General features: G+C 44.2%; 1 protein-coding gene across 2 annotated transcripts in view; it reads left to right on the top strand.

The window, feature by feature from the left end:
• The window catches only part of SLC24A2 (solute carrier family 24 member 2), a 240,407-nt gene that overhangs the window by 145,766 nt on the left and 77,345 nt on the right, over nt 1-17,296 (top strand). For both annotated transcript variants that reach the window (XM_060155123.1, XM_060155122.1), the window contains exon 3: nt 754-862. In XM_060155123.1, coding sequence (XP_060011106.1) covers nt 754-862 — 109 coding nt within the window. The remainder of the gene's footprint in view (nt 1-753; nt 863-17,296) is intronic.

Here is a 17,296-nt window from a genome sequence, read left to right as displayed (position 1 = left end):
ATAATAGGGGATTCTCTCTCTTCAAATCTCATTTAACATAGACTGTAAGGCTTCATGGATGAGAGCTGTGGTTCCCATCGTGGAGATGAGGTACCCCAGAATGTGTGCAGGACGTCCCTTTGCGGAGCAAGGGGGAAATATTAGTACCTCTATTGTTTGCTTTCTTTGTTACTCTTCATTATTTCTACTTTTGCAAATGTTTTATGATATATATGCCCATATTTTAGTATGTGTCTGGATATAGATAGAGATACATATGGATATAGGTACAGATATAGTTAGATGCATATATACACACTCAAAAATTTGACTGATAGGAGGCACAATACAGACGTCTTAGAGACCACCCACTGGTTCAGAGAACAGATTTTGAGTGAAGCAGACCTGCAACCCATTCCTCTAGCCTCCATTTTTTATCTGTGTGACCCGAACACCTCATTTCGCTTCTCTGAGACTAAATTTCCTCATCTGTCTAAAGGGAACAATAATGGTATCTAGTTCATAGGGTTCAGTCAGAGAATGGAGGTGAAGGCTATGGCACGTTGACTAGCATATAATAAGTTCTCAACAGATGATAGCAATTAATCCCTTTAGTAGGAAAGGATGTGAGAATGCCATTCCTTCAGGAGACTTTGAAGGAATGTGCGCGGAAGATCTTTGGTTCCGTTGTGTGTGAGCCTCTGACAGACTAGGTGAGGACTTGCCTTGCATTTCTGAGCACTAACGGCCTCTTTGTCTGGTCCCTCTGCTCAGGCGAAGCCGCGTCTGCAGCGGGGTGGAAGCTCCGCCTCCCTCCACAACAGTCTCATGAGGAACAGCATCTTCCAGCTCATGATACACACCCTCGACCCGCTCGCTGAAGGTAAACATCAGGCTTTCGCTTGGGGGGGGGCGGGGACACGATGTGCAAAGTCCTCTTTCACGCTTCCGTCACAAACCGGCTGATGTCCGCGTGTTAACCTCTGCCAGAGGCAGCCCTGGCCCTTCTGCGTGCTTATCTGCAACCGCCCAGCTCACGATCAGAGATTTTTCACCACGAGCAGGAGTGGCGGTTCGTTCGCTGATTCTGTCTTTTGATGCCTCCAGCATAAATACAGTACGCTACGAGGCGGAGAAGACAAGAGCGGTTTCCCTCCCTTCCAGCTAGAGTAACAGTTCTCTTTCGTCATCCTCCTAAGTTTCAAAATGAAGTCATAGGTGAAGAAAAATTGATAAATTGTACATCTTAAAAAAAGAAAAGGGCTTCCCTGGTGGCGCAGTGGTTGAGGGTCCGCCTGCCGATGCAGGGGACACGGGTTCGTGCCCCGGTCCGGGAAGATCCCACATGCTGTGCAGCGGCTGGGCCCGTGAGCCATGGCCGCTGAGCCTGCGCGTCCGTCCGGAGCCTGTGCTCCGCAACGGGAGGGACCACAGCTGTGAGAGGCCCGCGTACCGCAAAAAAAAAAAAAGAAAGAAAGAAAAAGAGGAGACAAGAACTCCATGACTTAGGAGGGCTGTGATTAGTTTGGGGAATGATGTTCACTGCAGAGCACTGATGTTGTATCTATTCTTTGGCAATTGGAAGATGGGAGGTGAGCTTCTAAGCACCCAAAGAGCGCTCTCTAAGATAACTGCTTAGGATAGACTGAAGAGGCCTGGTTCACCTCCTAGGGACATTATATAGACCATCACCAAGAATTCAGTATTGTGATCTTCCAGTTTTACTCATTCACAAGGAAGCCAGGTACATCTTGTTTCTTGAATTGCATAAGTATCCTAAAAAGTTAATTTTTCAAGGAAGCAGATATCTGATGCATCAAATAAATATCAGAGTTAGGCTACTAGCAAAGGGTTCAAATATAACAAAGTCTTCTGTTCTCCCTTCATCCCTGGACCTTACAGTGAGGCCTGATGTTACACGGAGGCGAATGGCCTGGGAAACAGGTCTCTGCCACTGACAAATTATCCCCACATAAATCAGAGCTCTTAACCAATATAAAGCTTGGCTAAATAATTTCAAGGGTTCAGGCCATCAGGAGATTCGGGTGCAGTCAAGAAAACTCTGGGACCTCAAGAGCGGCTCCCCAGGTCCTGTCTCCCCTTGTTGGACACGCACCTTCACCCAGAATAATAAGTGAGGATCACGGGCTCACCTCTCACTGTGGAGCATTTCAGTTATAAAACATTTCCGCCTTATACCCCAGAGAGTTACGTAGCTGATGTGATATTTTCCAAAGAGCCTTCTTTCATAGATCCTGGGTTCTGTTTACTCAGGTAATCGTTTGCCAGGAACATCCTAAAAAGCATTACTCTCTTTACCAGAGGTCCACATGACAAGGAAATTAGCCCTGGCCACTAGCCTTCTTTTCCTCCCCACCAGGGTCACCCCCACAAAAATGATCTCAGGGAGTGAGGGGATCGCAGGCCAACCTCCGCCCAGCCACGAAGCATTTGTGTGACTTTGGGCAACTTAGAGCCTCTCTGGTACTTGGTTCTTTCACCTACAGTAATAGTTACCTTTGTCTGGTACTTTATAATTGACAAAGTATTTTCACGCCTGTGAATCTTTGCTTTATAATAACACTTCATAGCTAACTAACATTATTATTCTAATGTCATAAAATAGGGTACCACCAAAATAGATCTCAAATGTACCTCCTTCTCTCTCTGCCAGCTGTTTATTCCAAGCCATCTTCATCACTTCCTAGCTGGTCTTCCACTTCCTCCGTTGCCTCTTTGCATATTTTCCACACAGCAGCCCAAGTAATCTTCTTAAAAAGTAAATCAAATTATGTCACTCCTATTAACCTACAGTGGCTTCTCGTGGCTCTTAGGAAAATTGTGAAATACTTGCCGTGGTCTGCATGATCTGTCTCTTTCTCCAAATCACGTTGACTCACTTTGCTTTAGCCAGACAGAGGCCTTCTGTCGTAAAACAGATACTTCTTTCCTGCCTCAGGGTCTTTGCATAGGCTGTTCCCCCCCCGCCCAGAATACTTTTCTTTCTCCTATTTTCTTCCACTTTTCCCAGCTTTATTCCTGCCCCTTCTTCAGTGCTCTGTGTAAATGACACCTCCTGACCATGCAGTATAAATCAGGGCCCCAATCATCCTCTCTCAATGCACCCTTTAATTTTTTCCTTTTTGCCCACATTACAATTTGTGTGGTTATTTGTTCACTGCCTGTCTCCCCCAGGACATGGTAAATTTCTAGAGAGCAGGGATTCTGTTTATTTACTAGTTGTCCCCAAGATCTAGCAGTCTGCCTGGCACATGGTCGCTGCTAAGCCTTAGAAGAATTAAGCAACTTGGCCAAAGTCATGCTTTGGCTCTGTTAGTCACACAATTTCAAAGCCCTCTAAAGCCCCATGGGTTTAAGATTGTATTTTGGTTATTTTGAGCCACCATCTTCTCCACTCATCACCCAAAACAGTCAGGTGAGAGAAGAAATGAACTATCTTATCTGCCCCAACTTGATTTTGAGCAGGCAGGCAACTGGGTATATTTATTTCTGGCAAGGCACTTTATGTAGTAATTGAGGACAGACTCCAGAGCCAGACTCTCTGGATTCAAATTCCAGCTCTGCATTTATTAGCTGTGTGACCTTGGATAAGTTACTTAACCTCTCTGTACCTCAGTTTCCTCATCTGTAAAAATCAGGATGATATATAATGATGTCTACATCATAAGGTTGTTACAAGGACTAAAGGAGTGAATATACATTAAGCATTGAACACATTGCCTAGCGATCGTAAGCACCATATACAGGTTTGAATTACTCTGTTCCATTATTTTGAAAAATAATGCAGCATATGAATGTTTTAATTTAAAACATTCAAAAGGTTATGCGGGAAAAAAAAGTCTTCCTCCTCCAACAACCTCCCAATTTTCTCCAGTCCCCCAATTCTCCCAGAGGAAACCACATCTACCAATTTCTTGGGGCTCATTCCAGAGATGATTTTTGCATATACAAATCTGTGTGTGTGTGTGTGTGTGTGTGTGTGTGTGTGTGTGTGTGTCATTGACCATAGGTCTCAACAATCTAAATTTCTGTGGTTTTTGTTTGAGGGAGTTCAATTTCTGGTAGGGCTTGTTTTTGTTTTTCTGTTTGGTGGGGAGGTTATACTTTGTGAGATAAGAGAGAGTGAATCTGAGTTGTCTCGGAGTTGGGCCATCAGTGATTTTCCGAAACACTTGGCCCTTGTAGGGCTGTGCTGCTATTAAAATGTTTGTTCCTGCTGTACCAAGATGTGCCTTCCAAATCTGGACGTCTGCTTTCAAGGTGAAACCTCTCCCCGAAAGACGTGGAGTGCTCTAGTGGTGTGAATCTGGGAGAATGCTGAGAGCCATAATCAGTTCTGGACTTGAGTGATTAGAAAATATAGAAAGTACTTCAATGCTTTAAAATTGCTCCATAGCACGCGGCCAAGAAAGCAGATTGCTCTGGTATTTTTCCCCCAAAAAAATTCACAATCATTTTCCATTCCAAGAACATTCCAAGCTCTCAGAAATAGTCATCTCTCTTTTAGTTTGCATCTAATCACTTGAGTTCACACATCCGCATGCCAAACTGTCACCTTGTAACAATATAGAGCATGCTGGTTACATCACCAAGCTGACCCCATGAACACTGCAGTGGCTTCTCTGTTATACTAATGGTTGTTCCTGGCATCTGCCTTGCTGAGTCGTGCACTGGCACTACATGGCAGACAGTGTTCATAAAGGGAAGTTTTCAACGTCACCTAGGACAGATGACCTATGGAAAGACAGTCAATGCCCTTCCCCAGGGCACTGATTCCTACACTAGTTGCCACCTTATTATGGGGGCCTAATTGTTTGCTTGTTTGCTTATTGGCCTTGGGCTCTCTTGGCCCCATTGTTTCCCTGTTGCTGGAGGAGGAGGGTGCTGAAGTATTTGTTACAGCAGAAAATTAAACTGAACTACTAAAAAAAAAAAAAAAAAAAACCCTTTTTCTCATCTGTGCCATTCCGGTGTCAATCCAGTGATGGAGCCCTTACTAAAAGCTTTAATTGGTAGTCAGTTGGCCATCTGAGCCCGAGCCAGGAGATCCGGCAGTGTTTGTGTTTGTTATCTATTGATATGTAACAGAGCACCCAAGACTTAGTGGCTTAAAAAACTACAAATAGAACTACCATATGACCCAGCAATCCCACTACTGGGCGTATACCCTGAGAAAACCATAATTCAAAAAGAGTCATGTACCAAAATGTTCATTGCAGCTCTATTTACAATAGCCCAGAGATGGAAACAACCTAAGTGCCCATCATCGGATGAATGGATAAAGAAGATGTGGCACATATATACAATGGAATATTACTCAGCTGTAAAATGAAACGAAATTGAGCTATTTGTAACGAGGTGGATAGACCTAGAGTCTGTCATACAGAGTGAAGTAAGTCAGAAAGAGAAAGAGAAATACCGTATGCTAACACATCTATATGGAATTTAAGAAAAAAAAATGTCATGAAGAACCTGGGGGTAAGACAGGAATAAAGGTACAGACCTACTAGAGAATGGACTTGAGGATATGGGGAGGGGGAAGGGTAAACTGTGACAAAGTGAGAGAGAGGCATGGACATATATACACTACCAAATGTAAGGTAGATAGCTAGTGGGAAACAGCTGCATAGCACAGGGAGATCAGCTCGGTGCTTTGTGACCACCTGGAGGGGTGGGATAGGGAGGGTGGGAGGGAGGGAGACGGGAGACGCAAGAGGGAAGAGATGTGGGAACGTATGTATATATATAACTGATTCACTTTGTTATAAAGCAGAAACTAACACACCATTGTAAAGCAATTATACTCCAATAAAGATGTAAAAAAACCACCCCCATATTATTCCTGCTCGTGGTTTCATGGATCAGGAATTTGAGTGATTCAGGGATCAGTGGGGGTGATTCTTCTGTTCTATGTGGTATCAACAGAGGTCATTTGATGTTATTCAGCTAGGAGACCTGCAGGTTAGAAGGTCCAAAAGGGCCTCGCTCACACGTCTGGCACCTTTGAAGGTACAGCTGGAAGGCCAGGCTCGGCTGGGCCCCCTGACTCTCCAGGTTGTCTCAGGGCCTTTCCACATGCTTGGCATTCTTACACGGTGGCTGAGGACTCCAAGAGCAAGCCTTCCAAGAGGCCCAGGCCGTGGCAGCAAAGCTTCCCATGACCTAGTCTGGGAAGTCCCAGGAAGTCACTTCTACTGTATTCTACTAATCAAGCCATCACAAAGGCCAGCCCAGACTCAAGACGGGGAGGAGGAGACTCTGCCTCTACATGGGAAGATAGCAGAGAACGTGAAACCACCTTTCATCTAACCTAAACTGTTTCAGGGACACACATCACTGAGAGCTTCGTCTGTCCATCGCTCACTGGTGTGCTCTGGGCACACTACACTGTGTGGAAGGGACAAAGCCATCGTCAGCTTGCCTTGGGTGAAGATTCAGTCCAAACAAGACCGAGCTGTGCCTTTCCATGGCCACAGAGTTCTGAACAGGACATTGTTGATGAAAAGAAGGAATCTGCTTAAGGCTCATATAAATGGTTGGAATAAAGATTTTGTTTCTTTTATAAGAAAGCCCTGGAAAACTAGCACTATTGGTCTCTGAGATCACAGTATGACTGTCTGAATTGATCTTTCTAAAAAATCCGGTGTCCCATGTTGGTTTCAACATTTCTCTATCCAGCCATTATATTTACCCAAGTGTACATCTTTATGAACCTAAAACAAGGATGCTGGGTATAGCGCTTTTGGTGTGAGAAGTAGCTGTTGTTAATTTGGCTAATAGTAATAATTATGATAGTATTTGCAGAGTGCTTACTATAAGACGGGCACTATGCTGAGTGCTCTACATAAACCATCCCATTTAACCCTTACACTAGCCCTACTCCGTCAGTCAAAGAAGGACGCTGAAATGTAAAGAGGCTGTGTCTTGCCTCACCAGGTGACACAGGAAGTCAATGGCAGAGCCAGAATTTGAACCTATGGCTGCCTGACTCAGTCCATTCTTGTAGTTCTTGTGTTGCTCTGCCTCCTTGTGGAACCTCGTGTCCAGCTCAGTGTCCCTTTTTCTTCTAATGTAGATGCCAGCCTAAATACCAGGAGCTCTGACCTATCCCTGCACCAATTATACATTCATGTTGTAAGATGTGAATTTCCCCTACAGAAGCCTCTGCAGCAAGGCCTGGCCTGGCCTTAGCTTCCCCCCCTCCATTCCCTCACACCTCGAGTTGCAGCCACACTCGTGAGTCCACAAGCGCACCTTGCTCTCATTCGCTTTTGCTTAAGCGCATGGAATTACCACTGATCTCACCATCCAGCATGACATGGGTACTGTCCTACACAGCAAAAGGAACCCCATAGCCAACTCTGTAATTCCGGGAGAGCCCAGTGACTGGGTGATGAAATGGAGAGGTTGCTGTGAGGACAAGGCTTAGGGTTTGGCCGTGGTGCATATGTGGTCCAAGAGTCAGACTCTCAGCGTTCAGATCCTGGCTCAGCCTCTAGCTCTGTGACCTCGAACAAGCTTCTCAACCTCATCGGGCCTCAGTTCTCCCACTTTTCAAATGGAATAATGTTAGCAGCACGAGCATAAGTTTATGAGTAGTATTTCCAACCTGAAAGGGCCTTGGTTTCTTCATTTGTAAAAAGGAATAATAATAGTTCCACCATCAGAAGTTTATGGTGAGTATTCAGTACAACAGTACCCAAAAAGCATATAATTAGCGCTCCGTGACTGTTGGCAATGACTTTTCAGTTAAAATTGTGTTCAGTGTCATGTAATAGAATCCAACTACAGTGGCTTAATTTAATAGTTTTTTTTTTCTTTAAGACTTTATTGTTCTAAAGCAGTTTAAGGTTTACAATGAAACTGAGAGGAAGATACAGAGATTTCCCATATACCTCCTGCCCCACACATGCATATCCTCCTCCATTATCAACGTCACTCACCAGCATGGTACATTTTTGCTGAGCATGAACCCACACTGACACGTCATAATCACCCAAAGTCCATAGATTACCTTAGCGTTCACTCTTGGTGTTGTACATTCTGTGGGCTTAGGCAAATGTATGATGACATTTATCCATCATTGTAATATCAAACAGAGTATTTTCACTGCCCTAAAACACCTCTGTCCTCTGCCTATTCATCCTTCTCTCCCTCTCTCACACACACCCCTGCAAACCACTGATCCTTTTATTGTCTCCATAGTTTTGCCTTTTCCAGAGCATCATATAGTTGGAATCACAGTATATAGCCTCTTCAGGTTGGCCTTAATAGTTTTGTAGGATTTTATTTAACTAGAAGCCCATTAAAAGCAGTTCAAGGCTAGTAATACAGCTCCTCTTTGCCATGAGAGACCTGGTCTCCTGTTTTCTTTCTTTCATCCGGAGCCTGTTTCTCTCATCCTCATCCCCAGAGGATGGAAGCTACTCCCCTCCCCCGCCCCATCATCATATCTGTATTCTGGGAAGGAGAAGACACTGGCTGTCTTTTTTTTTGTAATCAGAAAAATCTTGTTCAGGGAACTAAGATCCGCATGCCGCATGACGCAGCAAAAACAAAAACAAACGAACAAAGAAAAACCCTTAGTGTTCCCAGAAGCAGACTTCCACTTACGTCACATGGGTCAGAACAGGGCTATGTGACCACCCCATCCTACAAAGGAACCGGGAGTGGGCACTCTGCCTCCCCTAACAGGGAACTCCATGGTAGATGCCAGTGAAGGTCAAACGTCCCTTCTTCTTCCTGTCCTTAGTAACGATGTCTTTTCAAGTTCCTGACTTACAGAGAAAAGATGTGATGTTCCCCTTCTTCCTCCCTTTTAAAGTGTTCTCTGGTGGCCCATGAGTCCAACTTTTATACCGTGGCCCTGAATCCTTCCCCAGAAAAACCATGCCCCAAAACTTGCCATCTAAGAACCCTGGTTCCCCTAAGACACAGGTGAAATCATGGCCTACCTCTGTTCAAAACCATCTCACCAGCAGTAAAAGCCCGAGATTTTGTGGTGACCCTAAGGCCCACTGTGACCTTCCTCCCTCCCTTCTTCTCCGTCCTGTTCTTCTCTTTCTCCGCCGTCCTTTCCTTCCTCTCATGTGTCCTTCCCTGTGCCCCACTCCTCTGGCTACCTAGCAGCTCCTCCTCACAAACTCCCAGCATCCTCCTGCCTCAGAGCCTTTGCACATGTTCCCTCTTCTCCCAGACACCCACACGGCCCCTGCTGTTCCTTCCTTCAAGTCAGCCTTCGCATGTCACCTGATGAGAAAGATCTTACTCAATCGGCCTTTGAAAAATAGAAAAATCAAAACGATGATAATAAAGCAGAGTTCTGGACCTTTCTTGCCCTGCAACATATTTCTCCATAACTGCCATGAATATATTTATTTGTTGTTTGCTGCCTGTCTCTACCCTTCCACCTCTGACAGGGCAGCACATAGGGAAGGCACTCCCCTATCTCCAGGGCCCAGCTTACATGGATCCTAGTCCATATTTGTTGAGTAGATTGAATGAGTGCCTGCTTTTAAAATGTTTCTGCTGGAGAACATATGTCTCTAGCCACATAGATTGTCTTAATCCATGCCCTGTCAAAAGGCTCTTTGGTTGTGACCAGCAAAGTCCTGTTCCGTTGATGGTTGTCTCTGCAGTAGTGAACAGCAATCATGTCTGCTGTGGCCACCACTGTATCTCCAGCCTCTAGGATGGCACTGACTTGGTCAGTGTTTGCTGGATGATTGAATGAGTGAATCTCCTTGTAGTTCTAGAGTTATTGCTGCAGTGGGAAAGGTTTGCTCTCTGCCACTCACCTTCTTGATGAGTTCTCCTGTCCACTTCTTTGTCTTTTCTTTCCAAACCCTTTGTTCTTCTCTTATTTCCTTTTCTTTTCTTCCCTTTGATAAACTGTTGATCCTTTCATTTCTTGCATTTCATGGGCCTAACTTTATATGTTCAAAGAATTACCATCGGGCTTCCCTGGTGGCGCAGTGGCTAAGAATCTGCCTGCCAATGCAGGGGACACAATTTCGAACCCTGGTCCGGGAAGATCCCACATGCTGCGGAGCAACTAAGCCCATGTGCCGCAACTACTGAGCCTGCTCTCTAGAGCCCGCAAGCCACAACTACTGAGCCTATGTGCCACAACCACTGAAGCCCGTGCGCCTAGAGCCCGTGCTCTGCAACAAGAGAAGCCACTGCAATGAGAAGCCCGCTCACTGCAACGAAGAGTAGCCCCCACTCACTGCAACTAGAGAAAAGCCCACGCACAGCAACAAAGACCCAAGGCAGCCAAAAATAAGTAAAATAAAATAAATTTTTCAAAAAATTTTTTAAAAATTACCATCACTGCAAGATTATAAGGAGTTTATTGTTTTAACCATTCATTTTACAAATTCAAACACCTCTAAAATAGCATCTACCACGAAATTGGGTATTAAGTTGTGTTTGAGAAGAAAACTACAAAAGAAGAAGCTCCTTATTCAATTTTTATGGATTCTTGGATTCCCTTCCACAATTCTAGTAATTTCTCCTTCCTTGTGGAATTTCAAACTTTGATTTACATTTTTCATCATAACAACAATTTTATTATCAACAGCAAAACTTAACAAATAAGCACACTTGATACCTTAGAAACACAAAAGTAGGGATAGTACTTGCCTAGGGGGCCTGTAATTGAAGTGAAGGATTATTTAACTACAGGGCATGACACTGTTTAGAACAGCAGGTCTCCAGGCCTGATACGTGTTTCTCTTGAGGCTGTTTTCATGACAAAATCTTCAGAATCCTGTAATAAGATGTCTGAAAATGATACCGTACTCATAGTATGATACCTGCCTTCTTTGCTGTTAGAATGACGGGCAAATTTCCCCCATGGTAAATTCACTTCACGTTATCACAGCCAGTCTCTGCTGTTGTCACTTTCCATCCAACACGTTTATGTTACTTTCATTCAGATTGACTGGAGGAGTGTCCTGGGAGCATTTCGCCTGCCTTTCTGAAAGGGACGGTTTGGCTCCCTCATTTTCCTCCCACTAGCTCCTGTGACATCCTGATGCCACCTCTCCTGTTGCTTTATCAGTCTGGCTCAGGCAATGTGAGGTGACATGAATTCCAGGACATCTTGATTGTAAAAGCCTTACAAATGAATAGCAACTCTCTATTTTTTCACCATCTTCCCTGTACCCTAGATTATGTGTTTTCAAACATGGTTTTTAGTAGCAGCAGAACCTTTTGTTCAAAGGAATTCCCACAGGGAAGAAGAAACACTCTTTTTAATAGTTAGAACTATTAAGAGTTCACTCATGTCAAATCCTGTATCACTATGCCCAATTCAGTTGCCTTCCTCTAGACCAGCAATATCAAACATAAAAGAAGTGAAGGGCCACTCACAAGGGCAACAAAACCAAAAAGTACCAAGGATTAACCCAAAGAAAACGTTTAAGAACTTTATAGCAAAAACAGTAAATAGTCATTTCTGAAGAAATGGAAGAAGATCTAAACAAATGTTGGTATATTATAAAGATATCAGTTCTCCCCAAATTAAACTCTAAGTGCAACTCAATCCTAAGTGAAATCCCAAAAAGATATCTATGGACTTCATAACTGGACTTCTAAATTTATATAGAATAAGCAGGAAGAGCAAAGGCACTTTTCACACAAAAGAACAAAAAGGGAAAATATGCCCAGCAGAGATCAAGGTGCATCACAAAGCAGCAGCTTTTAGGTGCTCTTGTTGAAGGATTTGGGAGGAAGGGGAGAAGGCTGGACCAGAAGCAGCCGGGGTGTCCCCAGAGGCAGCCCTCGAAGAGCAGGAAGAAGCTGTGAGCACCACTGTCAGGTCTGTTACCGGCTCTGGGTGAAGCACTGTGGAGATGGGAGAGGGGCTTCCTCGAGCCCTAGAATCAGCCATGTGAAGGAGTAAGGCCCTCATTCCCGAGGCGGTGAAAGCACACCTTCACGGAATCGATATCACATCATGACAAGTGCAGATTAATAAACCCAATGGAGAATTCTGGCTGGTGTGCAGACAGCGCTGAGCGGCCGCAGAGGAAACTGTCAGTGCAGGTGAACTGCGCTGGCCAGATCTTCAGACACTTCATCTCCGTGTGAACCTGAGGGCAGGGCCATCAGGAAGCGGTGCCTTCAGAGAAAGTGAGCTTCGAGAGTGGTTCTCAAAGGAGGTGAGGAGTGTGGGAGGGCAGGAAAGGTGGTGAAAAATTCAGGGCAGTGGAACTGGCTGGGGAGACTCAAAACTACGTATGGTTGGCCCAGCCGAGATGGGGCTCCTTTGAAAGATGAGCGGGCATGTGGCTGTTTGCCCGCTGAACTAAGGCTCCAGCGGCTTCTCCTGTCCAGGGGCCCTTGGGGTGTGTCTGTGTGTGTATCTTTTTGTGTCTGTGTGTGTCTGCATGTGTGTCTGTGTGTGTGTCTACCATACCTGTGCGTGTGTGATTTAAGTGTAGGAAGCTAAAGGCCTAAGAGATGCTGAAGAGGAAAAACAAGAAAGTGGAACTTACTAAGTGCTTGCCCTGTGCAACACACCTACCAGTCACCTCCTGGAATTCTCCCAGCAGCGACTCTGGGAATTATTGTGTGTTTTGCCTCTGAGGAAAGTAAGGTTCAGCGAGGTGACGCTACTTGCTCTTGGTCACCCAGCTCCTAAGTTTGCCTTCGGAGCCTGAACGCTTTGCACTCACACAGGACTTCCGTCTGTAGCCACAAGTGTCCATCTGCCGTACACACAGCCATGCAGCTCCCTATTTTGTAAGATCGCTTCAGTTCTTTAACATAGACATTGAGTGTTAATTTGGGGCTGACACTAAGATGAAACTTCCACTGGCTTGCTGGGTTTTCTTTTTTTCGCACCAAACAGCAGAACCTATTTCCCCAGCTTCTATTTTTAAAAACAGCTTCAATACGAGCGTTCAGAAGTTGTCATTTGAAACCAGAAGAAAGTCATTTTCATGCCTATTTGATTCAAAATGGGGAGAAGTTATCCCTGAAAGGCAGTATTGTAACCTTTCTTTCTGTCCCAAATCGTAGATCAGTTTAAATTAGCAAGAAAGATGTTTGCGTGCTGCCTCAGCTGGTGCGTGAACAGGCAACAGGAGTGAAAATCTTCGCTGGAGAAGAATAAAATGCAATCTACTGGCCTTGTTTTTAATAAGATGACAGCAGTTTAAATGCCTGGAGAGAGGAAGGCAAGCTATTAATGCCTCTCATAGAGCCAATTCAGGAACAAGTTAAATAGCTCCTCTCTTTGGGGAGTAGTAAAGCATTACTCTCAGATTTGAACATCAAAGATGGTCGAAATTGAATCTCTCTTTGTGTTGTACACATTACAAATACATTTCATTTGGGGCATGAAGGGAATGTGAATGGTCTTACTGAAATAAATGCTTTTGAGGTTGGGAATAGTTTCTCTCTCTCTCTTTCTCTCTCTTTGTCTCTCTCTGTCTGTCTCAAGTTTGCTTTGAAGTCAAGTCCACAAAGATATATGGCCAAAAAATTGACTTGATGCCATTTAAATGTAAACATTGCACGCAGAAAGAAAAAGATGATGAGGCATCCATAAAGTTACAGCTTCATCTTTGTTCTCTTGAACTTATCACATGCTTGAGATGCAGTTAGAACTCCTTCAGAGGAGAGGACTCAGAAATCCCAGAGACATAGTCACAGCTTTGACTATGTGGAGGACCGAAGGATGGGGGCCATCAGTGAAGGTGAAAAAAGCACTTCAGTTTTGTCAGTGACGGTCCATTCCAAAAGCATGTTGACATAGAAACATCATCTGTGAGATAAGTGCGTTCGAAAGTGTTTTCTCTCAAATGAAACACTAAAGACACCTCTGCTTTGTTTAATCAATAGCCAGGCCTCACTTAGTGGAATGCAGGTCGGACGCCTTGCATTCGGTTATGAGACACTTTGCTCTGACAGTAGCCAGATCTCTTCCTAGTTTGTCTCTTGGTCTGGGATTTGCACTGTGCTGTGCACTCACCTCTGGATGTTGGTCATACCATAACAACACATCCTTGAGCGGCTATGAGGGTCCATGTCTCTTCTGATCTCACGATATCAGAGCCACCCAATCTGGCCTCTTTGCCTCAGCCATTAAAAAGAATTCCCTGACCCACATCAAACTGTCCTTTACCGGTTGCCTTGGGGCTCAGATGAGACTATATGATACACATGTGTGCAAGGGCACGCGCATACACACACACACGCACTCAAAGAGTGCAGCAGCCTTGTGATTTATATAAAGCTTATGGCTCTACATCAAATCGGTTTCTTATTTGTGTGTGGGTTCATGTATTCATTCATTCATTCACTCGTTCATTCACACAATGCGTTCCTATTGCAAGCTGAGTAAGTAGTCACGCCATTCGGGAACATTTCTCTTTACAAGCCCCCACTGTAGGTAAGTCTCTGGGGGAACAGAAGCTGGTGCTTGCCCCAGACTAGTTAACTTCCTGAAAACCAGCTTAAATGCTGTTGTTGAAGCTGAGCTTCAGCAGTGCAGTTGCAGTAACCTCTGTGGCTATTGCTGCGGTGGTGATTTCTCTCTTTGACTTCCGAGGCTGGCGGCACTTAATCCCCAAGAACCAGTAGCGAAGGTAGCTTTGCTTCAACCCTAAGGCCTTTAGGCCAGAACCACCATCATTGGCAGGAATTAAAAATCATGGTGAGTCCATCTCATTCCAGAAAACTCTTCGTAATGAGAAGTCTCCTCTTCCATTTCTGAAAAAAACTTTACCCAGTTGTTATCTCCCTTTCCATGCATCCTATTCCCATTCATGGCACAGCAGGTCACGCAGAGTTTCCTATCTAGAAAAAGTTACAAATTCTTTTCTTGACCTCAAGACTGTTCCCCATCTTCTTTGTGCAAGTCAGGATTAGAAGGTGAGGAGCTGACCCTTGGAGCTTAAAGATAGCATCTTACAATGTGTCTGTTGAGACAGACTGTGTCCTACGCTAGGTGTGTTCATGGTGGCATCTTCCCACTAGGCTCGTGGGAGGAGGAGTATAGTGCAGCTGCTCAGCAGACATACTGTGGAGCCAGCCACCTGGGTTTGAACCCCAGCTCTGCCACTTACTAGTTGTGTGACCTTGGGTGAGTTATTTAACTTCTCTGTAACTCAGCTTCCTCTTCTGTAAAATAGGGAAGACAAGGGCATCTATCTCTTAAGGCTATTGAGTGTATTCAGTGAAGTGCTGTTCACAGAGCACATAGAACAATGCTTGATACATCATTAGTTCTAGGTAGGTGTTTGCCAAATTGCTTTCAGTTCTTTTTTTTTTTCTTGCAGCTGTCATATTTTTAGGCAGTTTTCAGTGGTTCAATAGTAAGTCATTGAATTATGTATCTTATCTCTATTTTCCCTTAAAAAGCAGCCTCTTCACCATGTACCAGTTTTTTAGATCCTGCCACACCTGTCTATAAGATAAGATGAGAACTGGTCTTTTTGGCAATCTGGCTTTTAGTTGAGCAAAAGTCATCCTGAAATTGAATAATTATACTTTCTGTGTTTCCAAATTTTCCTGTCCTTTGCACAATGAGAAGTACATCAGTGTGACATGGTACTTAACTCATTTCCTTCCAAAAAGTCCCAGTTTCCTCTGGGGTCCATAGCTTTAGGATATTTGACAGACTAAAAAAAAAAATTCCTCTTTCCAACATATTGATAAAAATCTGCAAAAGCAATTACTGTACTAATATTTTAACCCTGCTGAAACATCCTTAGGGCACTGTTTGTGCAGTTCGGGGTTATAAGATCCTACAGTGCCCTGCTTCCTCCTATGTCATCAGAGCTCTGGTTCACTGGCAGGCATTTGCTGTTTAATATAAGGCGCATAGTGGACTATTTAGGAAACGTATCTTAATCTTTCACCCAATCTTTGCATCCTGGATTTTAAACTCATTCGTATGGTCCCATTTTTTATAGTATGGTATTTAAGTAGGAGTGATGGTAAATGGATTTACACGTCAATGAAACTTAGAGGATTGCATGAACATTCTTTTTACTTTAAATTTGATCCATTAAGTTTTCCATAATTTGGGGTGATTGTTTCTATTGTGGAAGGGAGCCAGGTATTCAATGCAGTGACATCCTGAACAACACTGAAGTGCAGAATACAAAATTATAAGGGTAGTTTTGACTTTGAATTACTTCCACATCAGTGGCATTAATTTCCTTTGTCGTCCAGTCGTTTTTCCCTCAATTTCATTCTGTTCTTAAATTCTCTTGCCTTCTCGTTCTTCTCTCTTATCTCTTGCCCTTTTTTCCCCCTTGGATGGCTGAAGTTTGTTTGTCTATTTTATTGTTTTTCCTCTCCTCTTCTAATTCTGGTATTTTTTGATGCTCAGTGCATCAGAGGATAGAAACTCAGCTGTGCTGACCCAATGGCTGGATATAATTTAGCACTGATTCTCTCTGCCTGGCAGATTCTTCTGAATCCAGCCAGGCTGCAGGATGGGATCCAGGAGAACATCCAAATTGTTCTCTAGCCAGCATGCGGCATCCATTCCGCACACCAGTGGGGATTTTTTGTTTTGTTTTTTTATCTCCATTTCCGAGCCATTGCCACCATTTTGTCTTCTGTGTGCGGAGGACTCTCCTGATGGCACTTTCGCATGATGTGAATCCTCCTACTTTGCAGAAGCAATGAAGAGGATTCCACCAGTTGAGGCCGCATGCATTTTCCCATCACAGACTGCCTCCCTGCAGAGATAGTGAAGACAGAATAGTTGAAACTGTGGAGTTAAAACACGAAAATGGAAGGAATCATAGACGTCCATACCAAAGGCAACTAGGCTGAGGAAGATTAACAGAGCACTATTAAATAGAGATTTAATTCAATTCAGCAGCATTTGAACACCTACAGAGTGCCAGGAACTATGCTGGGTGTTCAAATTAACAAAATGAGTATGTGGATTCCTTGCCCTAAAGGACAGAAAGCAAGTAGGTTAAGGTGCCTTTGATGAGCACGCACAGAAGGGTATACTTGGAACAGACACGCGGGAGAAAATGACTTACACTAGGGATGGGCGGCATTCAGGAATGCTGCCTGCAGGAGGGAACCTCAAACCTGGGTTCCAAGTGATTCAGTAAGTTGGGAGACCTAATAAAATTCCAACACAAAAAGACGGTATGCGTGAGATTTAGAGGTGTGTGTTCAGTTGGTGTTTTGAAAGCCTTACCGTGGTAACAACGTGAAAGATAGGTGAAAGGTGCCAGGACTAGACGGTAGGTGGTAAGAAAGGTTAGGAAATGAGAGTTCCAAAAGGACTATTGCAGTAACCTCAGCAGGG

The sequence above is a fragment of the Lagenorhynchus albirostris genome, chromosome 7, assembly GCF_949774975.1.
Source record: "Lagenorhynchus albirostris chromosome 7, mLagAlb1.1, whole genome shotgun sequence".
NCBI classification, from domain to species: Eukaryota; Metazoa; Chordata; class Mammalia; order Artiodactyla; family Delphinidae; genus Lagenorhynchus; species Lagenorhynchus albirostris.
This window is presented reverse-complemented; position numbering and strand designations above follow the sequence as displayed.